Source organism: Zerene cesonia, unplaced genomic scaffold (assembly GCF_012273895.1).
Source record: "Zerene cesonia ecotype Mississippi unplaced genomic scaffold, Zerene_cesonia_1.1 Zces_u009, whole genome shotgun sequence".
Classification (NCBI taxonomy): Eukaryota; Metazoa; Arthropoda; class Insecta; order Lepidoptera; family Pieridae; genus Zerene; species Zerene cesonia.
This window is the reverse complement of record NW_024045139.1, coordinates 608,589-633,912: the sequence shown is the minus strand read 5'-3', so window position 1 is coordinate 633,912 and position 25,324 is coordinate 608,589. Positions and strand designations below refer to the sequence as shown.

The 25,324-nt window shown below is 34.6% G+C and overlaps 1 protein-coding gene across 2 annotated transcripts; it reads left to right on the top strand.

Annotated features, from left to right (window-relative positions):
• The first annotated feature begins 1,452 nt into the window (after positions 1-1,452).
• LOC119839192 (myogenesis-regulating glycosidase) lies at positions 1,453-25,316 on the top strand. Of its 2 annotated transcripts, none has more exons than XM_038365401.1 (8): positions 1,453-2,013; positions 9,720-9,811; positions 17,406-17,544; positions 18,663-18,885; positions 19,893-20,072; positions 20,605-22,013; positions 22,562-22,739; positions 24,546-25,316. In XM_038365401.1, the coding sequence occupies exons 1-8, from the start codon at positions 1,471-1,473 to the stop codon at positions 24,683-24,685; spliced, it is 2,904 nt and encodes a 967-aa protein (XP_038221329.1). In that variant the 5' UTR covers positions 1,453-1,470; the 3' UTR covers positions 24,686-25,316. The 2 variants fall into 2 exon arrangements, with proteins under 2 accessions (XP_038221329.1, XP_038221331.1); XM_038365403.1 differs by lacking the exon at positions 1,453-2,013 and adding an exon at positions 6,435-6,748.
• The last annotated feature ends 8 nt before the right edge of the window (positions 25,317-25,324 follow it).

The following is a 25,324-nucleotide window of genomic DNA, read 5'->3' as shown; positions in this document are numbered from 1 at the left end:
GTATACCACGGCCTTGTCCGTATGTACTCAGTATGTCATCTGTCGCGAACGGTGAAAATAAGTAGTTTTCGGACAGAAGTTTTTGTGTGTAATTGTGATTTTATTGATGAATTATAGTTTACTATATTTTGAGTTTGTTATAACAAGAATGAAGTTATAGGTGACATTATATCTGTGTTGGTGTAATTTACATTTTTAATTTAATCATTTTTGTTACGGGTACCTAACAGACCGTGCTTCGGCTAGTTAGAGCTTTCTGAGGCTCTGGGGTTACGTACTGTCCGGTCGAACATAGTAGAGCGAACTCTAATCTAAATCTAAATTTGTTTTTGTAGTGCTTTCCTAGAAATCCTACTAATATTATAAATGCGAAAGTTTGTTAGGATGTGTGTGTTTGTTGCTCTTTCACGCAAAAACTAATGCACCGATTGCAATGAAATTTGGTACGTAGATAGCTGAACAACTGGAATATAATATAGGCAATTTATGGCGATATTCCTACGGGATACGGACTTACGCGGGTGAAACCGCGGGGTGCATCTAGTAATCAAGTAAAAGGATCTGTTAACTTTCGACCTAGTTAAACGGTTTTTGATTATATTTTTATTTTGAAGTGCCTTCCCGTGTAGTCGCATTTAAATTTGGTCTAGTTCGTATACTGTCAATGCGGTTTAGGTTTTTGCTAAAATTAGTTATTTCTCAAATAATTACATCATATCATAACCTTAAATAAAAGACGTGTTAAAATAAAATATAAAGACTAAACACCAGACTTTAACTGCATAACAGTATTTTAAAATAAAACGGTAATATACACGAATGATCACACATTGGAATTTGCTAAGAACAAAGTTACTAAAATGGGAGTTACTAATGAATAACATACACCATTCTAGACAGAGTGAGATAGCGACTTAAGTATTTGGTGAAATAACAATATGATGACATTTAAAATAACATAAGATTGTTAACCTTGCGTCATGCTAGCTTTTAATAGCAGTTTAAGTATTATCACTCTAAGGTTAATACGACATAGATTTAAAGAGGTAACTTTTGAGATAAATAAGTGGAATAAGGAATTAAGACACGAATTACGTTTCAAATATCCAATTTACTTTTAAAATACATTAATAAGTACATTTTATTAATTTTGTATTGTACGATGCAAAAGATTCTGAAGTATTAATACAAATCTTTATTGAATAGTATATAGTGTTAGGATTGCGTTGCACTAATGAAATGCGCCAGAGTCAGCAAATGACGGTCTCATGCGATCCGTCGACTCAGCTATTACATATAGGGATCCGTTGCTTAAACTCACGCAATATTTTTTAGAAATAAGATACAATCCAAACTAAAAGAAAAGTATTTGTATGTAAATTCTTCAGTCGTAATTGATATTTCAATTTTAATCCATGAATTTAAATTGTGTTCTTCTCTTTACAGGTTACCATGAGATAATCGACCATCATGGCGAACCGCGAAAACGATATGGAGGCTCACGAAGCAGTGGCAAAAGGGCTAAATTCCCCTGAAATACGATCGAGTACCAAAATACCATTCGCTGACGAAGGTGTAGAATTAGAACATGTCAAACCAGATGAGCCTCTACGACCCAAACGAGTTAAAGATGTAGAAAAAGGTTATTCGGATAGAGAAGTTGGTAAAATACATGCGTCAGACCTTGGAGCTGTACATTCACCAAACAGCGATACAATAGTAGTAGATACGCCTGAAGGAACGCTTTATATAACTTTAGATCCAGATTCATCTAGGTCATCCAAACTTACCAGCCCGACGAGCCCTACGAGTCCTAGTACACAATCAACTGACCTCTCTGAATCACCCAGTACTTCCAAAGCATTTGGTGCTAAAGAATCTGACGATCTGATAACCTCTGAAAGTGAAATAGAGCAGAGAAGAACTAATTTGCGAAGGAATTCGATATCAATGCCAACATTGCCCAATATGGAGCTCCTGAGACAGGAATATTTGAGCAACACGCAAGGAAATGTAAGTATACTTTAATATGTTGTTTCATGTTTCTCATTTTCCCAAAGGTGAATAAATAGCTATCACTGGAATCATTCATCAAAAGTTATAAGGAATTGAATGAACATTTTCAAGAAAGAGCATAGTCAGGATGTATTTCCAATGTAATGGATTCGTTATTAACATTTAGAGTAGGTTAAATTTATTCATACTCATTTATCAGTGTGACACACTGAATAATAGTACTACAGTGCGTCTTAACGTTAATATTTACTCGGAAAAGCCACTTAAGAGCACTGCAGACACTGACCTGTTTTACTTTCTTCACCTCTATCAATATTTAAATATTGATTAAATTTCTCGACAATCCTTATTGCTTTATTGAAGTACAGTTAAACAATAATATACATATCAAGATAAACAGCTAATAGATGTTTATACCTGACTGTAATCATAAAGTCAGTGAGTGTTAAGCCCTTAAAGATAATTTTACCTACGTTAATAAAATCTTTATATTTCGGCCCGTATAACGACGTTTATCAACACTGATAACAATTGATAAATACGAAAAGAAATTCAATTCAGTACCACTTAGTTATCATTGGAGAACAGCATAAACTTTTGTAGTCTTATCATTTAAAACATTAAAATTTGTTCACTTATCTCATAATAAACATAAAAATCGTATGATCGAATATAACAGTAAGGTGATCAGTGATTTAGTGTGGTCCATTGGAAATTTTTCGCTAATTTATCAAGATAGTGACGGTTTCAATAGCAAATTTAAGGCGTCCTTGATAGGAGATAAAGTTATCGTAAATTAAGTGTTGAATGTGATATTTTGGAGTCAGGTGACAGAGCAAAATGAGGATAAGGAAGAAGCCAGATTTGCGACTAAACATACCCTCATATCCACATGACTATGTTGAAATGCCCATGGAAACTAGGCGGCTGATACACGAAGCGAATAGAACGACCAATGATATACAATTTATTGATGATGAACCGTCATCACCTAAAGTTCACTTTCGAGTTGGTAGTCCAGAAGCACCTAATACGGATACAACAAATAAAAGTGACTTTCGTTCATCAACACCAGAAGTTAAATTAGAGAACCAAGATGAAGCTAGTCACATTGAAGATACAAAGTCTGAAAATAACAGTCCACTGGTTAATAGAAATCCTATGAGACGAAATTCTATATCCGCTCCCGTTCATTTGAAGGATTATGGGGAAATCATTACAGTTAGGAACAATACTGAAAATAATGTAAGTTTTACGAGTTTAATACATTCATCTTTCATTTAAATTCATTCATACCGGGGACTATCCCCGATATTATTCAAGTAGTCAGTGTTTATATAAAGTAAACAAATGTTTCTGAGCGATTGCAGTGCTATTTATTTTGTGATATATAGCCCTATTTATTTATTGCTATCCCAATCTGCGATGAGCTATATCCTTTTATATAATCACATTATACATTAAAAATACATTTTTAGAGGTAATTCCATATAAAAAATCGCTATACGCGCGTATTGACGGCCTAAACTTAAATTTACTATTTATAGTGACGAAATCGCAATATAACCAAATAATAAAGTAAATCAGTATCTTACAGATTTCGTTACATATCATAATACAAAGCAGTGGTGGCTCAGTGGTGAGAACCTCGGACTTAAAAATCGATAAGTCGGGGTTCGAGACCGGGCGAGCGTGCAGGAAATAAATTGATTTTTCGATTTATCTGCGCATGTAGATAACATTACCACTGCTTAAAACGGTGAAGGAAAACATCGTGAGGAAACCGGCATGTCCAAGAATCAAAAGTTCGACGACATGTGACATCTGCCAACCCGCACTTGGCCAGCGTGGGGGATTATGGCCTGATCCCTCATAGGAGGCCTGTGTCCCAGCCGTGGGAACATATAAGGGCTGATGATGATGATGATGATAATACTGTATTGTAGACAATCCTACTACCTACTACTCAATACCACGCGAGTGAAGCCGGAGGTCTGATAATTAAATAGCAAATGCAAACATGTATGTACTCGTAAAACTAATGCATTGTTTGTCTACATGTGAAGATAATTGTATTTAAATTTAATTTGATTATTTTAATTGACTTGGATTATTTAAATGGTCTGAACAGGCAGGCAAAATTCCAGCTTTCAAGTGGAAAAATAATTTTCGAAATCGTTTATTAGTTTGTGCGTTAAGAATATATAACAGACTCTTTTAGTGGCGCAGAAAAAGTCATTTGTCATTAAATTTCCACTGGAAAAAAGTATGTAATATACAGCAAAAGTACTTGATATGAATCAACAATCGTTAAACTCATAATGTCTAAGCGGAAGGTATCTATATAGCTTAAAATTAATTCTTGTCTAATAGAGTTGGGTATAGCCAAGTATCTTTGTTCATTGACCTTAATCTTATGATCAACAAAGATAAGATAAACATGGTATCACAAAATCGCATTTGTTTGAGAATGGGTCTCTCAATTTTTGCATTATTATGAGAGACTAGCTGCGCCCCGCTGTTTCACCCGCGTTAGACCATAACACGTCGAAATATCGGGATAAAAAGTCACCTATATGTTATTCCAGTTGTCCAGCTATCTACGTACCAAATTTCATTGCATTCGGTTCAGTAGTTTTTGCGTGAAAGAGTAACAAACACACACACACCCTTACAAATTTTCGCATTTAGAATATTAGTAGGATAATACAGTCGCTATATGAGAAAAATATTTATTGACTTTTAGGAAATTCAATCATTTTAATTCAATTGAAAAGTAGGACAATGAGTTTACATGTGTATCTGTCTACTGTCTTGAGCTTAGAGTGTAAAAGAATGACTTTTATGACGCTTTTAAACAACGCCTCTTAAAATGAAGATGGGTATGGGGTAGTTTTAAAACGGTCCAGCAACATTTTTTTACATACAAACGTCCTTACATACAAATCTTTCCTCTTTAAAAGACAAAGATGTATATGATGTATGGATTTTATGAATATTGATTCTTTTTACTAAGTGTAGGGGACTTTTCATCAGTTAATTTAAGACATTACAAAATCTTATTATCTATAAATAATAGTATAGTGGCTTCACCTGGGATGTCCTATCCCAAGTGGAGCCACGGAGTACGGCGATATGGTGATTTCCTTGCTGTGCAGCAAGGCGTCAGAACTGTGTGCCATAATGCCCCGTTGGTGTGGTCCGTAAAATTTGTAAATTTTCTTGTTGACTTGCTCGCTCTGCTACTAGAGACAAATTTATTTAATACGTCCTTAAATATATATAAGTTAAATAGTTTAAAACACTCAAGTGTAAGGTGAAAATTGTACCTTTTTTCTATATTTCTTTTATGGAAACTAAACATGTAATGCTTTGGAGTAAAAGCTGTAAATTACTTGTTATTATATTGATAAATAAATAAATTTCGTAGATCGACCAATATCAATATGCAATACTATATTGTAAGCAACTAAAGACTTGAAATTTGTTATTAAAAGTACATGTTTTACAAGTAACTCTCTGGCAAGGTGAGCTGACTCTGAACTGGGATTATTAACCAAATTGCTAGACATCCGGTGATGGGGCGCTCAATCTGCGGTTGATTTGCTTTATATTTATTCTACTCTTAAAGTAGGAAACAGATTTTGTATTTATACAAAGCTTAATCGTTGAAACATAGCAAAGGAAACACACGAATTATTATCAGATAATCTATTTGAATATGATTTATCTATTTATTTCATTATGACGTCTTTTTGTCATTAAATATAATTTAAAAGATATAGAAAATAGTATATTTAGTATGTAATAAATATTAAGGCATCACTATCACTTCATACTATGAAGTGATAGTGATAATAAATAAATATAAAAATAAAAAATAAAATAAGTATGAACTAAGTCACTTATCGATGTTTGTCCCTATTTTAAACATTAGATATCCATCAATGTTATTGAATGACTGTTTTACACTTATAAAATTACATAGGTAGGTATACTTAGCTCTTTAAGACAACGGAAATTGATGAGGGATTTTATATTACAAAAATTAACTTAAAAGGACTTATAGTTACATGTAAGCAACATGCATAATTAGTCCCGTGCGAAGTTAGGGTCAGTCGCTAGTTATAGCTATATAAATATTTCGATCTAAGGAAGGACTTTCTTTTTCCCGTTTAATTGAGCACAAATTTGCAAAACAAACATTAAAATGGGAACATGAATGTTTTACAATCAGCCTCGATAGCAAATTATCTCGTGCGGTGTAAAACAGGATAATCCTACCACAACAACAAATAAGCAAACGCTATGACACTATAAAACAAATCCCAAGATTACAGCAAGGCCACGGTTTTGCGCCCCAGTCTCCTACACAATTACTCCTGCCCGTGATCTTATCCATGCGTTCATATTTAAATTACTTTATATGTACAAACGTACTTTCAAACCATATCTGTATATTAACATTTAATAATGTGACACAAAAAGTTTCGAAAACTCTATTTGTAATAATATTCGTGTTTTTTTAATCTACATTTTAAGGTAGTTTTGTGGTTTCAAAATGGATAACACGCCTCGCTCTAATGCGTTTGCGCATACGTTCAAGTATAGATCGCCGTTGTGGATCGAATCGGATTCAGATGTTAGCAAGAGCAGTGGTAATATTAGCAATAGTGACAGTATACGTAGTTCAGATAGTTCGAACAGTATCAATAATTATCTGGATTCTAAGGTGAGTGGTTTATTCTAAAGTTTAGTATAAAATACCTTCGTTGAGATAATTATGTTACAATTTAAAAGTGGTACGCACTAGCTAGGAAGCGGTGTAGTAGTAAAAGGCAGTTTACAGATCTCATGATCAGTTTGATGATCTAATTAATGTGGAAGCACAACTAAAATATGTATAAGATGCTATGGAAATTACTCTTTTTGCTAAACGAGTTTCGGGTTACATTGCTTTCCCCTGAAAGGACCATTTTTTTTCCGGGAACTATCCTAAAAGATGTATTGTTCGAATGAAGACATGTTCTGTTTATAAAAATACAGTGCTATAATATTGCTTACTCCTGGCACTCTCGTCTTCCATCGCGTGGTATCCCGGGTAAAAAGTGACATAGGCTAAATCTCTGTACTAAATTCCATATAGATCTGATCAGATGTTTATGCGTGAAAGAGTATCGGACATCCTTATGAACGTTTATAATTTTTGTAGGATAGTTAAGGCTAGTATTATATTAACTGTGGTTAAAGATAGGATTGCATGTTGTATATTCTAATATTATTTTAACACTATAATAGACCATATTTAGCTTCCGCTTTAAATTGAGATTTTATCAGTAAATTACTGAGGTATTGTGTTTTATGATTGCGCAAGATTTGTAATTATATAAATGTGGAAGACATTAGAATTGCTATCGTAAAGTGACTTTAATTCTTGTGTAGGTAGGTATATATTTAAATATAATAAACGCCTCAATAACTCATTTAGTTTTTAGATTCATCGACTATATTATATTTAAATGCGAGCTAAAAATAACATTATTAATTCTGGATCTTTAGAGTCATGCAAAAAAAAACCTTTTCTCTGTTGTGACGTAAAAGACACGAACAAACAAATGAAGAAATCCAATAATTGAATTGTTAAAGACGCAACAAATATTATCATCCAATTTTATTTCAGCGCCATCTAGCGAGTACCGATACTGTTTCAATGAGTGTTGAAAAATTGTTGGTACCTATAAACGTCACGAGATGGCACGAGTATGGCATTTTTAAATAGATGAATAGTCGAAATACAATTTTAGTCATAGCGTATAATATTTAATCCTACTGTTAAGTTCGTAGACAATATTATCTATGAATACCAATTGACATTTTCAGAGGTTGTTGGCTCGAAACTATTATCTCTCGTTCTCAATTGTAATTTCAAAATTATTCACGATTGTATTTTACTATTCTTACAGTAATTTTATCCAAGATCTGTTTAATATTTATAACAAAAATAAATTATTATAGTTTATTATTATAGTTTGGACACACATAATTTAATAGTGTACTAGTCTGGATTAGCACATGGGCTACTTCTTGCTCTTGCTTGCTTAAAGTTTTTGCATACGAACTTCAATTGATCGTTTAGTTTTATTGTAATTTGTAAGTGCTTCTGGTGGAAGACGGAGACAAATCTTTTAAATATAGGTACTAAAAATAGTATTATTTAGCTAGGTATTAGATTAATGCTTATTCTTTTCTGTTGAAGCGATATTCCTAATGTTGTAGTTGTTTACCGTTAATCCCTATTATGTATAGCATTATGTTATTTGTGGTATTATATTTATTTGCTATAAGCAATATATAAACAGTTTAAAAACGCTCGAATATTTAAATCAATTAAATCGTCTCACTTTCTGTTATACAGAGTATAAGGGTAAAAGAAAGTAGTTAGTAGAGGAAATCAAAGACTATAGTAATAATGAGGGAGGGATATTATATAAATCCGTCTATCCTCATCAAGATAAAATAAATAATCACAAAATTGTTGTTTTGTCATAGATGTTTGGTACATGCACTTATAAAGTTTGAAATAAATCTGTCCGTATAAAGTGGGTCAAAGACATTAAGAGCCAGTTACATACAAACACCAACATACTGGTAAACTAAAAAAAAAAATTAAGAAAACTTAAATAAGTATGTGTGTATCTCAGTGTATATCTCCAATTTACATAGCTTGATGACTGTCATATTCGTGAAGCAATAAAACAATCGTAAATTATAGTAGACACACGACAGACACTAGGAGCAAAATGTAGGTTCTCATAATTAATTAATTGGTTAATTTGCACCTAGATGCGACCGTAGTTTACAAGATGCATTCCGTCAGGTATCACAGGAACTGCGATTGCATTCCGCTAACTAAGGTATTTACGGTGAACGCAATAATAAGTTTTATATCAATGCAGATACGGTATTTTATTGAATAAATTATAGATTAAAAAGTAGAATATACTTTTAAATACGTTATATCAATTTCATTGTGTTTAATTTTGTATGAGAGCTTAGTGTTAATAAAAACTGTCTGATGATAATGTACAGAATACAATATTACAGTGCCACTAACTTATTCCTGAAACGAAGGGTGTCGTCAACGTCACTTCAGTGTAACCTTTAGCTTAATATTATTCTATTAGGATAATATTCTAGCCATTGCTTTTAATCTTTCAGCTTTCAAAAAGCTTTCAGCATATTTAACCATACAAAATTAGAAAGATAAAAACAAAAAAAAAAAAAAACAAAACACATAGAACACAGTTTTTCGTTACCAATTCAACATATTTAGTGTTACTGTGTTAGTATGTTAGTATGCCTCTATAATAAGATTACATGCCAAAAGTATAATGTTACGTTCTCTTGGAATATATAGGTACGTTAAATAATTTCATACTTTGATATTTATCTTCAAAATACAGAACAATTATAGTGTTGTATTTAGTAGAAGTTTATTGTTTTATTGATTTTAGTCAATGTATAATTATATTTAAATTAAAATTTATTGATAAATCTATATTTCTATACTTCTAAACTAGAGTTTCTTGCCGGTTCTTCTCTGTAGCAACTATTTTCCGAACCAGTAACTATCGGTACGTATACATCGAGAGACAAATAAACAGAAAAGATGATATGACTGATAATACTATTATGTATTCCAGATTCCAGAGCACCACCAGAGCACAGCATCAGGGTTCAGTGATGGCGACAATACTGCTGATGATAACGCGCTCTCCGAAGATGATAGATCGAAGTAAGTGTACCAGCTGCATACTTCACTCGATTGTCTATACGTTAGAGTTTTATTTTAATAAGAAAACTAAAGGTGCGCCCTCGCTTTACCCGCGGTACATGTAACACTCAGAGGTATACATCTAACGGTGAAATAGTTTGAGAACTTGCTCCAGTATTTCCTGAGATTATAGCGTTCAAACGAACAAATTCTTCCAGTACAATATATAGTTTAAAAGATTAAAAACACACTTTAATGACAGTATCAACTATTTTATCTCATTTGTTCAAATACAGAGTATACGAGTGTATAACGAAATTATTGAAATCTAGCGTTCATTATCGGGATAATGCGATAAACTCATGAAATTATTGTATCATAACCGATTCTTGATAAAAGTACAAAGTTTTAATGAAATATTTTCGTTGAAAGCGGGGCAAAATCAAGTCTAAAGGAGTCCGTACAAGAAAACAGGTTAACCTAATACAAGCGTGTCTCAAAGTTTGGTTTAGGTGATTCTGCCTACATTAACACACACACATAAGCACGCATACACAATTGTGCGAAATGTGTGTGTGTAAAAAAAAAATTAAATTGGTAAAAGGGCAATCGTTTCGCAACGGGTCAATGGTCGGATGCACTTCCTTATTAAGATGAGTGGGCTCAAGCAGATCCCTACTGAACTGACCTTACTTGTATGCGCTTGAGTTGAATGGCGGAGAGGTTGTAATGCGCTCATTACATTGACTGAATTTAGTCGCCTTAATTTAGTCATCACTGAATTTAAGATAGTAAATGTAGTACTGAATTTAGCATCTTCTATTTAGAATTTAGGATGATTTCTAAGTTATTGAATCATTTGGAAGCCTAATTAGAAAGGCATCTGGGAAGGTGTTTCGTATTTAGTTACTTATCTATTATTTGTATATCTATCGTCAATCCAATGGCTTTAGTGTAAATTCAAGTATAATTATAATATTAATGATGATAGTACAAATATCTTGTAACTAGCGGTTCGCCCTGGCTTCGTCTTCATATAATATAGCCTATAGCAAGTACGTAGACAACATTAAGAGAATTTATGAAATCGGTGAAGCATTTCCTGAGATTTGCGCGTTTCAAAATGATATTAGATTTCAAACTATTCCCACGGCCGCTGTAAGGTGTGTGATATTAATATATACTAGCATTTGCCCGCGGCTTCGCACGCGTTAATTTGGAGTTGTTTTAAAGACATTATTATACTTATAAACCTTCCTCTCGAATATCTATTAAAAAAATACCATCAAAATCCGTTGCGTAGATTCAAACATAAACTCAAACTCAAACATTTATTCATTCAACTACACTCCTTATAGAAGCACTTTTGAATCGTCATTTTACGCAGTTACAACATTTACCACCGGTTCGGAATATATGTTTTAAAGATTTAAACACGCATAGGGACATAGGAACATAGTTACAGAGAAGTGACTTTGTTTTATCTATGTAGTGATATTGTATTAGCACAGATAACATAATAAGCAAATATGAATTTTGAAACCTTCGTTCTAGAATACAAAAAAAAAAAAACTCTTAACTGCCTCTTTTATTGTGTTGCATGCAACCTCGTCAGGTGCTTGATCTCGGCGGTAAATAACCAATTGACACACATCGGGTCTATTACGAATTTACGATTGCAAGATGCCATCCGTCTTGCAGGACTCGGCTGTAGGGTTGGCAAAATAGGTGTGTTTTTAGAAAAATATTTGATATAGCTTGTATAACAAATTAAAATGGGTTATTTTAATCAAATGTTATAAGGATGGTCGCTTAAAAGAAAAGAAATTATGAATAATTTGATGTTGGTTTTAATCGAATTATAACGTGTATTTAAGTAACTAAGTATGTTACTTAGTATCAACTATATTTTCTTTTTTTGTTTGTTTTCTGATAACTTTTTGGTGGGTGAACCGGATTTAATGATTAATTTATATTCAAATACTTGGCACGTGGATGCATTTTAATTTAGTGTAGGCGGTTCAGTATTTTTGTTAAAAATAATTATCAACTACTATAATTATACCGCCTCCTCCTGAGGGGTCCTGGGTACGATTCCCGTTGGGGAGTCATAAACAAGTCTCGGTTTCGCCTTAGTACACAGATGGTTGATCACCTCCCTGTCACAGGCGCATTCCTGAAGTGCTCTATGCACCTGCATATAATCTGTCCCATGCCCCAATATGGGACAAGACTGCAATTTACAATACTTTAATTATTACGATTTAATTAAGTCCATCCTAAAACGGAATTTTATTTTGTGTTGCGTCAAACGAAAGTGTTGATGTTTACAAAACTAAAGATAATTAATTATTATAGTATTTATTTTTAATGGGTTCATTGTTTCTTTAATGATATACTATGTTTGACCGTGATTAGAAAAGTCTAGAAGAAAGTATGAACCATACGAGCATTTAGTGTGCAACTTTTCACTTTAAATGTATTAAATCTATAAAAAATATTATGTTCAAAACATTTCCATTCATTTCCATATCCCCCTCTTTAAGTTTTATTTTGTTATGTTGCTTGTAAATTTCGTTTAATTTTTCACTTTTTTATACACCCAGTGTCTCTCTCATGACTAAACTAATATATAAACACATACATAAAAATCCAACATGCCGTTTAGGTTCTAGGGCGTGCCAAATAATTATGCGTCGATATACTTATAACACATCGGAACTTGTTTAAGAAACGGTTCACAATAACCCGTCCAAATTTATGCACAATTATAGTTTCGTACGCATAAGTATTGCTCGCCTTATACCTATATCAATTAAGACAATGAGATATTTAATTGCAACCTAATAGTAGGTATAAGTAAAACATTTAAAGATACATACAGAAACATGAATTAATACAATTTTAATTTTAATTAGGGTTTAATTAACCTTATAAATCATCAACTACAAAACATGAACATTAAATGTGTTTCTGCTATATGAAACCAACATTTGTAATTATAATAGATGTCATATTTAAACTTTTATTCATGATTTAATTGTAGAATAAATAATTTAAAAGTTACACTCAAAACCCGCGCTCTTAGTTTAATGTATAGGTAGAGTCGTCACGTCATACCGGTCAGTATGCTTTGACAAGCGCACGCGCCGCTACCGAGAACTCTTGATCCGATCTATAGATCTTTGATCTATTGCTGTTATTGTGGTTGTGATTATTTTTGTAAGTAAAGTTATAATCATATTATGATTGTGGTTGTCGATGAGTAAGTTATTGTTTGAATTGCTTATGAAATTTTTAATTAAGTGCTATGTTGATTTAATGAAAATTATGTGTTTTAAATAATGTGAATAGATATATATTATAAGAGGATAAATATCTTTCCAGTATTTGCAATAAAAACATATGAGATCTGGCTTTTATATATGCACGTTTCGTGCTCATGTTGTATATAATTATTTGACGTAAATATTGTATAATACTTTATTATTATAGTCTATAACCGATAGCATATTTCAGACATAAATTAGAATATGAAATTTTAGAATTGTTGTGATCTAAATAGAAAACTCTGGTGATTTTGTCGGTTATTGAAGAAACTGCTTTCCGTTGTAGTAAATCCTACTAATATGCGAAAGTTTGTAAGAATGTGTGTGTGTTTGTAGTTTTTGCGTGAAACACGCAAAAACTACTGAACCAATCGCAATGAAATTTGGTTTGTAGATAGCTGGACAACTGGAATAACATATAGGCAACTTTTTGTCCCGATATTCCTACGGGATATACGGATATAAGGGGATATACGGGGGCATAGCTAGTAATATCTAAGTGTAATAACGATTCAAAAGTTAATTTAACGAAATCTTATTAAAAAGATGTGTTTGATATTATTTCTACTGGTCATGTTTTCATCGTAACCATTTCCCAAGCTACTGTAACACCAAGTCTTTTTTATCAATCGACATATATTCAATGAGTGATTAACATAACGCGGGCGCATAAATCCGAATTAAATCGTTATCTGAGTTAAAACCTAGCTTTTTTTACCGATTTAAAAAAGGAGGAATTGAATTTTTAGTTATATAGCATTGAAATAGTAGGATTTATAAATGCGAAATTGCGTCCTACTAATATTATAAATGCGAAAGTTTGTAAGGATGTGTGTGCGTTTATTGTTCTTTCACGCAAAAGCTACTGAACCGATTGCAATAAAATTTGGCACGTAGATAGCTGGACAACTGGAATAACATAAAGGCTACTTTTATCCCGATATTCCTACAGGATATAGACTTACGCGGGTGAAACCGCGGGGCGCAGCTAGTTCTTTATAAATGAGAAACTTTTTATAGAATAGAAAATAAAAATCATCACGAAATCACGATCATAATATTTATGTTTCTAAAGTAAAATTTAATTGTCGTTGTTGGTGAAATGAAGCAAGATAATAGCTATCGAACGATATTTCATTAAAGGCGGTTTAACGAGAGACGTGTAAACAAAGAGACAAACATAATATCATGTTACTTAGTATGGATACGTACTTACAATGGAATTAGTATAGATAACGTTAAATCTATGTTATTAGTTCACATTATTGAATTATCTATTTAAAAGAAATAAATTGATTTATATATAACTTAAATAAGGATGAAGATAATATTTATTGTATAAAGTAGTAGAATATATTTAATTTTTATGATGTTTGTTATATACTCATTATTTGTATGAATGTTTATAAATGATATGTATAAAAGCGACCCGCCCCGGCTTCGTATGCATGTTATATGCATAGGTAGTTATAAACGTTCTTCTTAAATAACTCTATTCTTAGTATTTTCTTGTGTTTGATTTTACGCGAGTATGTACGCGTAGTCACGGGTAAGATAGACTCGGGGCGTTACCGACAAAGTTCCCGTTCCCGTTAGATTTCCGGAAAAACTATCATATGTCCTTTCTCGGGTCTAAAACTATCTCTGTACCAAATTTCAACCTAATCGGTTTAGCCATTCTTGAGTTATAAATAGTGTAACTAACACGACTTTCTTTTATATATATAGATTAAAAACTTGGAAGACTGTCTCCCCGTGACCACGCTCGCTGTAAAGTGTTCGAAACGTTATTAATATAATGAATAAATCGCGTTTAAAATCCGTTAAAAAGTTTTAAATTTCTAAACTCTATTCTTATTTTTGCTATTTGCTATAGAAATACAACCTCTCTGAAAATTTCATATCTAATTATCATGTTTCTTGAGTGCAGCCTGACAGACGGACAGACAGACAGACAGGCGGTCAACGAAGCCTTAGTAATAGGGTCACGTATTACCCGTGTCGTATAAAGCCCAAAAAATGACAAAGTCCGTTGTGTACTAGTCTCACGTAGGGACAGTCATGGAGGCGCTATTGATATATCATTAAGTTATATTAAACATGATATTTTACTCAAAAACTATTTAAGTGATTATAATGAAGGTAGATTAATAGGAAATACATTTACGGCCTCGAGTAAGACGTAAGTTTACTTTTAAACTAGTTTTCTCCCGCGGCAACGACGCGTCTACATTTCCTCGTATAAACTTCTAGGAATAGTTAAGTTTCCTCGTATAAGATTTTTACTGAGATTAAGTCAATTTTACTTCGAATATTGAACTATACGTATCAGTTTTATTACATTAAAATTGTAATCCTACTAATATTATAAATGCGAAAGTTTGTAAGGATGTGTGTTTTGTTGCTCTTTAACGCAAATACTACTGAACCGATAGCAATGAAATTTGGTACGTAGATAGCTGGACAAATGGAATAACACATAGGCGTTTTATCCCGATATTCTTATGGGATACGGACATACGCGGGTGAAATCGCGGAGCGCAGCTAGTAATTTATATATTTGCAAAGAAAGCGATTATGCGCAATGCGCTGCCAGTTCTTACGAAATAGTTGATAAGGAAAGAATTGACGATGGGGAAACGGATGGAAAGGGAAAAGGTGAGGAAAAGGAAATAGGCATCCGGCTCTCCCACTCACAGTACGAAACAAAGTAGCATTAGCATGCTACTGTTTCCCGCTGGTCTCCTTTAAGTATGAGGTCCCCAATTTGTGCTGAAGCATGCTAGACTCATACAAACATATCACATTCACTCTCTCTTTAAAGTTTAAAGAGATAATGTAATTAATGTGTAAAAGTTAATGCATCAATTTAAAGAATTGTTTATCTTAAAATTAATAGAATGTTACATACGATACACAGTACAGTGCTGGGTAAGCGTTTAGTATTACATTGTTTATCGCATTGTTTTATTTGCTATTTTTCTATTTGTTTTCAAGCACGTAGATAGCTTAATATATTATATTATGGCGATCGTTAAATTAGTTCCAACATGTGGCGTCGCTTGGCTAACTGGGTTGTTATATCTGTATCTTAAACATTATTCTTTTGTAAATTAAATTTAAGTACTGTATTGTACGAATGTATTAATTAATTTGACATTAATAACAATAAAATTAAACTTACACTCAATTTTGTGACGGCCATCTTCTTTAACCGATTTGCATCAAACATGGTCAATAACGAGCGCGAGGATAATGGCTAACAAATAGAAAAAAAGCCGCATCGAAATCGGTCCATTCGTTTGAGACTTCTGATGCCATTTACAGACACACGTCTGTGGTATCACACAGACAAACATAAATCAACGTCAAATTTAAAAAATGCCTCTTTTTGCGCCAGATAACATATCCTATCGCGTCCCATCCAAAAACCAGACTGATATTCTCAATAAACAATAACAACGTTCTTTAAACTTTCTGATTTAAGTAACAAATAAAAACTGTAAACAACAAAGTATTACACAACCTCATTATAATCATATCAACATTCCGAGTGAACCGGTTTAAACCGGAGCCGTGACGTCACACCTTCCAGAAAATGTTTGATAATGAGGAAACTCACACACACATACAGGTGTTTAATAGAGTTCACATAAGCTTCCTACATGGCCTGTTTAAACCAATTTTGAAGGAATCATTTTCCATAAAACAATAATCTTAGATTTCGTTTAGTGTTTTAATGTGGGATGAGCACGTTTCGGCATGACTTGGGCTATCTCAACAACGGAAGGTGCCACACTTTCACAAGATCAGCGTGACATAGTAACAGAAAACTGTGTTTCGTTCGGAGAGTGGGTAAGACGGAGGCCTGTATGTTTTTCTTGACCATTCCCAGTCCATTCCTTTATTCGTTTGTCGATCCTATCCGCTTAAAACCGGACAGCGAATTTGTTGAGCACCTACCTCTGCAAATGTTCATAGGCTAGGTGTTGGTTGGTTTCCATCAGGCGAACCTCAAGCTTAGTTAAAAAAGTTAGGAAAAGTAAATTGAAATGCAATGGTCATAATTTAAAAAGAGCGACTACAGACTTACTCTCTGTAGAAATGTTTGAAATCATCATCATCACCAGCCCATACATATGTTCCCATTGCTGGGACACAGGCCTCCTATGAGGGTTTCTTCTAGCTCCTCTCTGAAGAAATGTTTGTTATACGTAAATATTAAAAAGCGCTTTCAAAATAGGTCTACTCGAATGAATGTTACAGTGTCCCCAAACTGTTTGCAGAACACCGCTCAGATCTCCTCGCAAGAAGTATCCAAGGCGCTCCCGGTCCGAGTTTAGTATGGATGACGACGAATATTCACCAAGCAATTCCGTCACCTCGGTTAATTCACTGGCCAGCTTGCTCAAAGAGAAACTGCAGGTGAGTATTTTTTTTTTAATCGAAACATAAATGTAGAACATATTTCTTTTATATCTGTGGTAGTCTTTAGGTTTATGTAGCTGGCTGTATAGGATTCGCTTAGTATATATATAAAAAAAAATGACTAAATACGTCAACTCATTAATTTGACTGAGTTTTGGTTTTGAACCCACTTCAAAAAGGAGAAGATTATCAATTCGACGGTGTGTATTTTTTGACTTTCTGACCACTGAATTCTCTTTTTATGATTTTTGTCTGTATTTGTTTGATAAATTACTTTTCCGTTATGATCATATAAGAATAACCACGGAAAGAACACAAAAAAACAGTAACTCATTTTATGGTTAAATATATTGTAACATATAACGGTCGTAAATAATCTTCAACTGTTTAAAGATTTTCTTAAACTGATTAGAACTGGATAATAAATAACCCTACAGTATAATGAATACTCGTAATTATATATTACCGCGTGTTATCCATTTAATCAGCTGAACTACTATTATGCTATATTATTTAGTATGCATCATATATACTAATAACATAAAGTTAAAGAGTCTGTTTGTTTGTACCCGCTTACGATTATATAATACTAGCTGCGCCCCGCGGTTTCACCCGCGTAAGCCTGTATCCCGTTGCCGATATGTTATTCCAGCTGACCAGCTGTCTACGTACCAAATTTCATAGCAATCGGTTCAGTAGTTTTTGCGTGAAAGAGCAACAAACACACACAAATCCTTACAAACTTTCGCATTTATAATTTTAGTAGGATTATATTGAAAAACACTATAGATACATGAACCATGAGTGTTAAAGCAGGACAAAGCGCGTGACAAAGCTAGTAACATGTTTAATTATAGGTATTACGTATCGGGATAGGCTTCGCACAGGAGTAATTATTTGTCTATGTTTAAATAATATATCATCATTTAATTTATTTAATCATTTAGTCTCCAGAAAATAATGTGTTATATGATAAAAAAAATGATTAAAAATATATTTCCTATAAGATGTCAGTGGATAAATAGAGAAAAACATAATTTCCATTACACAACATATTCAACAGGCGATGGAACATAGCAGGGATCCGAAATAACAAAAAATCTTTAAAATTTCAGAGTATACCGCAAAAGATGAGAAAGAAGCCAACAGACTACAAGTTGCGAGCCTTCGTGCTACTAATGTTCCTTGCAGTAGCATTCTTCATAGGTTTTGCGTACACGCTGTATCATCAGAAAGCTCTCACTAAAGCGTACTTTGAAAGCGTACAGTTTAACGAACCCAAGCGCCTTATAAGGATCTTCAATACAGATGATGTTGAGATTCTGAGAGCTTATCTCGGTAAGCTTCATCATCTTCATTACTATTATGAATGCCTGTTTCCTTTTCTTCACCCTTCCCAGTCTATTTCTTCTTTTTAGAGGTCAATCCTTATCACTGACGCCTTAAAAGTGGCACTACCCCTGCGAATGTGTAAATCGCTATACTTACCATCAGGCAAACCACTAGTTCGGTTGCCCGCAGAAATAAAAATGTCTTCTCTTATTTGTAACTGCGTAAACATTTGTTTGTTTGTTTACGCATTGTTGTTTGTTTGTGCATTAGTATCTTATACTCCGTGAATTACTTCATGTATAATAAGCAAGGAAGAATTTAAAATTACTAACATCTCTTTTGTTACTGGGTAATTAGTTCTGTCAGTCTGTCTGTCTCTTCTTCGCGCCTTGCTCCGAACAAACCAATTTGAAAAATATGTGGTACAGAGTAGTCTGTGACAATATTTAGTTTAGTTTGTGATAATATTAATAGTTAATCGAACTCGACGTACTAATTAATGTCTGGTCGAATTAGTTATTGATCAAAAGATATGAAGGCATTCCAGAAATTTAAATTTATTAATATATTAACAATATAAGAAAGAAATAATTAACCTTTGATACTAACCTGGATTACACGCAACTGTAACGTGCTAACATTATGTAGGTTTGGTCATTGTATTTAAATTAAATTCATAGCCGATGTCAATTCAATTTAATGTAAAAAAGCCATTTAAAATAAATATCGTAGTCAATATTAATTAATAATCTATGAAACGATATCATAATAATACATAGCTGCCTTACCGATAACATCATCATATATTCATTTCCATTAAATTTGTTCCGTTGAGAATAGTACACCTTCGGGACACCCTGTATAAGTAATATGTTCCTTTTCTAACTTTTCATTTTAGAGTCCTAATCATCATAATCATCATCATCATCAGCCCATATATGTTCCCACTGCTGGGACACAGGCCTCCTATGAGAGTCCTAATATTTTCATTTAATTCCTTTTCTTCATACCAGCTGTAGACCTCCACGGCAAGCAAAAAGCTTTCCCCTGTCTACCAGAGCACCGTCTCTCTGACGGCTCGGAGTGCCTGGAGTGGCTCAACACTCTGCGCTTCTACCTCAAATGTCTGCCGCATGACCCCGGAATGGACAATACCACTTGCTATTCCGTGCATTGGAAGGCTTTACGACATGGTGAGATTTTTTAGTTTGTTTTGACGTTATTTTATTGTTTCATGTGAACAGAATTGAAAGTATAATTTTTGGTCTGTAGCGATTTGATATTATTATTGTACCTATCTGATTATTATAACAATAATGTATAATATGTTTGCTTGTTTATTTTGCTAATGGCAACCGCTAAAGTTTGTCGAAGGTTCATAAGTTTCAATGTTTCATAAGTGTATCTGATCTCGCAATTATCTATATATATAAAAGAAAGTGGTGTTAGTTACACTATTTATAACTTAAGAACGGATTGAGCGATAAGACTGAAAATTTGTGCTGGGGTAGCTTAATACCAGGAGTCGGACATAGGTAAGTTTTTAATCCTGGAAGTCCCACGAGAACGGGAACAAGCGAGGAAATCGTTCCTGCGACTATGCGGACAAAGCCGCGGGCGGAGAGCTAGTTTTGAACTAAAAAAAATGCAAATGCCTATTACACAGAATATATTTCTAATTAGCACGTTGTAGTGTTCTAAAATTAAAATGCTTAATGATTTCAGATATAACTCCAAACGACTGCTTCGACTGGAGCGAAACCAAAGTGCACTGGTACGGCGGTGGACAATCCATTAACCTCACCTGGCCTCTCGACTCCGGGTCTATCGACTACACCCCCTTCATTACGGGAGACATGCAGAAGTCCCAACTTGGCAATGTCCTCACACGTTACTTCATCAATTCTAAAGGCGCAGCCATCATCGTGGATGACGAAACACCTCTATACTTAGCGGTGAACAATGGGAAAAAACAAATTTGCATTAAAGCGCAGTTCGACGAGTTTGCGTACGCCAACAAGCTGACAGAATTCCCAGAAATGAGATACAATATATGCACTGCAATGGACATGAAGTCGTTGCATTCATCCATCCACAGCCACAGGCGAGCTCCTCTATGGGATGGACTGAAGCCGGCTGATATGCAAACCCTAGAATCGTTAATATCGGAGCCAGTATGGCAAATTGCACCCAGATTTAAACATGAACTTCAAGCAGAGACGATTGCTAAATACACGGAAGATGTCATAGATTTGGGCTTTCTGAAGCAGGGTCACGTGCTTATCAATGAGTTTTGGCAAGAGGAGATAGGTGATTTTAGCGTAGACGTCAAGCGCTTCAGTACTCTCAACACAACTGTTGATAAACTACACCGCAGAGGTTTTAAAGTCGCGTTTACTGTGCAACCGTTTATCAGTACGGAAAGTGCGAATTTTGCTGAAACAGTACAAAAGAGATTGCTCATCACTGAAAGGAATGGGGATAGACGCATACCGGCTTTGACTCGCTTTAAATCCGTCGATAGCGCTGGGGTTCTAGACATTACAGACGACAGAACAATAGCCTGGATTTACGATAAATTACGGGTAGTTATGGACAAATATCACATAGACTCATTTTATTTCGACTTAGGAACGGCATACGATATGCCGTACTACTATAGATGTGAGAAGCGATTGATAAACCCTGATCAGTACAAAACTGCTTTCATAAAGGCGTTCGAGAAGAATTTGAATATTATTGGAGTGTCTTCGGCTGTGAGTTTGCCGAGACCTCCGATATTTGTGTCGTTGCCGCCCTTCGAGTCGAGCTGGGAAGCTTTGCAATCCGTGATACCTACGATGTTAACGTATGGAGTAAATGGGTATCCGTTTATAATGCCAGGAGCAGTAGGTGGGGATATTTATTGGCCAGGGAGTGAACAGTTTCTGCCATCGGCTAAAGGATCTTTGGATACGAACGCGACGAACTCGTCCCAAAATGGTATAGCGTTACCAGAAAAGGAGTTATACATGCGGTGGTTGCAAATGGCGACCTTTTTGCCAGTGATGAAGTTCACGCATTTGCCGAGTAAATATAATGATGAGAGGGTTCTGGAAATGGCCAAGAATTTGACGTTGTTGCGGCAAAAATTAGTGAGTAATTATTTTCTTTTTTTACTATTTTAGGATATATATTGCAGTCAAAAAATTGCTTTTTTTTAATTATTTAACGGATTGATTATATAGTAATGTTATCGAGAAAACAGAATATTCTTACATGTATGTATAGTCTAGTTTAATTTTCGTATAGTTGATTTTTCCATATTTATAAAGTACTTAAATTATAATATTAAATTTATAGTTTTACTAGAAACCAAATATTTTCCATTGGCATACTTTAACAAACAACAATGAAAATAATAATTTAAACGTAAACTAGATTAAAAGGAATCTTACAAAACCATTATAAATTCCATTAACTGTGAGTGTATATAGAGTTACTAGCGGTCCACCCCGGCTTCACTCGGGTACATACATAGCCTGTAGCCGGGGCTAACACATTTTTTAAATAGGACCAGTAGTTCCTGAGATCAGTGCGTACAAACAGACAAACAGACAAACAGACAAACTGTCGAGCTTTATACTATACGTATAGTATAAGCCGTGTAGGGCTAGGCATGTAGCGGTGCGGTGTCGCGCAGGTGACGCCGCTGCTGCTGCGGCTGCGGCGCGCGGCGCTGGAGGAGGGGCTGGGCGCGGCGCGCGCGCTGTGGCTGCGCGCGGACGGCGACGCGGCGCTGCAGCTGCGCGACCAGTTCGCGCTCGGCGCCGACCTCGTCGTGGCGCCCGTGCTCGCGCGCGGCGCCACCGCCCGCGAGGGTGAGCGCCTTCTCTTGCTATCTTATAAAATCGATTGTCTGTAAAGTCGGTTTACTGACGATAGTTGAACGTCTTAAGAAAATGCTGATGGAACGGTGCCGAACGCGAAGGCCGATTGTGCCTCTCTGTCGCTCGTTTCCGCTCTCGCTTGCACTTCAAGCCTTACATGGAACGCCTCAGAGCGAGGTAACGCCGCATGAGTCATGTATTTTCATCGTGCAGCCGGCTCAATCGAATTATAAGACGTTGTCACGTCAATAACTGAACTCCAATATTTACTTATTTATTTCTTTTTAAGGACAACTTAGAAAGCATACACTAAAATTATTTAACGAGAAAAAGTATGAATATATATGCCGAGTGTGGCTTTAATCACAAGTCGCCACGGCTTGATTTTGGATAATTTTTTTTTTATAGTTTTAAATTGAACACTACTAAACGATTTAATACTTATTCATCATAATAGTTTTAGTGCTTCAGATATGAGCGCGTAAAAGACTGAGGTACTATCGAATTTATGATATTCGCAGATAGTTAAAAGCTCATCCAAGAATCCTTTTTAATCTAAAATCTACCTTATGTATATATATATCTATATATATAAAATTCTCGTGTCACAGTTTTCGTTGCCATACTCCTCCGAAACGGCTTGACCGATTCCTCTGAAATTTGGTAAGCATATTGGGTAGGTCTGAGAATCGGCCAACATCTATTTTTTATCCCGATATTCCTACGGGATACGGACTTACGCGGGTGAAACCGCGGGGCGCAGCTAGTACATCTATATATGTCAATATATGAATTATTTCAAACTTCAAACAAAATATATCATATTGAACTCAATATCAATTCAACACACATTTACCCAACCGACTAGACTTTACACTCAAATATTGATTCATCATATTAAATCTAAATTGAATCATTTACTATAGTTGAGCTACCTCCATTGTTACACTATAACTTAATAACATATTCATACAAAAGGAACCATACATACATACTGTCACGGATTAGGATTTGAAATATTCAATTAATTTTAGTTCTAGTTTTGTAGCATTGAAATACTTTATATATCAGATAATTTTAATAAAAGAAAATCGATTAATCAGCGGGATTCGAACCCGCGTCTTTTTGCCAAACCGCAGCAATGCCTAGCCTCTCGGCCACCCGTGATCTCCCCACAGTGATCGCATCTTCTATTCTTTCGGTTCTATGTGCCTAAGGGGCACTGCACGCTATGTATTAAGATGACGCAAGATCACGGGTGGCCGAGGCAGAGGGCAACTGAGCTGGCAGTTCACCTGCTGGTAAGCGATCACCACCGTCATGAACAGAGCAGAGGCTCGGGCCTCTGAGAATGCGCTTCCCGCCTTTCAGGAGTAAGGGATAAGGAAAGGATTTAGGCCTAAAAAATAGGAATAGACTGGAAAGGGTGAGGAAAAGGAAATGGGCCGGCTTTCCCACTCACCGTACGAAACACAATAGAATGCTATTATTTCACGCCGGTCTCCTGTGGGGGTGTGGTTCGTACCCGGTGCGAGCTGGCCCAATTCGTGCCGAAGCGTGCTCGACTCTCACACTAAGTTATTCTTATAATTGCTCTTTTACATCTTTATCTGTCTCTGAACGGGCTATGTCATTAATCTTTCTATGTCTTATATTATGTCTCTTAATCTTTTTTGAATCTTAAATTGATTTACATAATTCATCTATCATAAAAAATCACTTATAATTCTTAATAGGTACATAGTCTCATGTCCATTATACAATACGTTATAATATTAATATATTTTTCCCCTCCAGTGTACCTTCCCAGCGGTCTCTGGCAGGACGGTATTGACGGATCCCTGCGGAAGGGCAACCGCTGGATGCACGAGTACAAGGTGCCGCTGGACAAAGTGGCCTACTTCATACGGAAACCTGATGACATGAGGTTCAAGTGATATGGGATAGTGGAATTAATTGGAAAAATTTAAGTGGAAGATGGGAAGATTTAGATAAAACCAAAAATAGAGAAAACGCGAAAATTTGAACTGGATAGCCGAATAAATTGGATGAAATAAAGTTGAAATTGAAAATAATAAAACTCGACTGGAAATATTTATAATATACTTAATCTTGGTTTATAACCCCAGTATGCCATTTATTGAACATCTATCTATTGATATCACATAGATTATTATTTATTCACGCCATTTAAACAATATCTCTGGGGTAATAAAAATATATTTAGTGTTGCTTTTTATGAATTTTTAAGCTATATCTGTAGTCTTAATTGAGCTAAATATCTTTATTATTTATGATTCATGAGATTAAAAGGGAACCAAAGTCAAGTAAGATTTAACAAGTTAAGTTGGGACCATTTTTGTCAAGTTTTATATAACTCTAATATTAATAGTTTAATCTATGTTATAATGATAACAGTGATTTTTTATAGCATCGATGTTACTTCCTACACTTCTATAACATGTGTTTTAGAAATCTGGATTATAATTAGCTGCTGCTGCTTTAAGAGGGCTTGTGAAGTATTCTATCTAAACTGTCAAGTTTGTCTTTTTTTATTATTTTTTTATGTCAGAGCA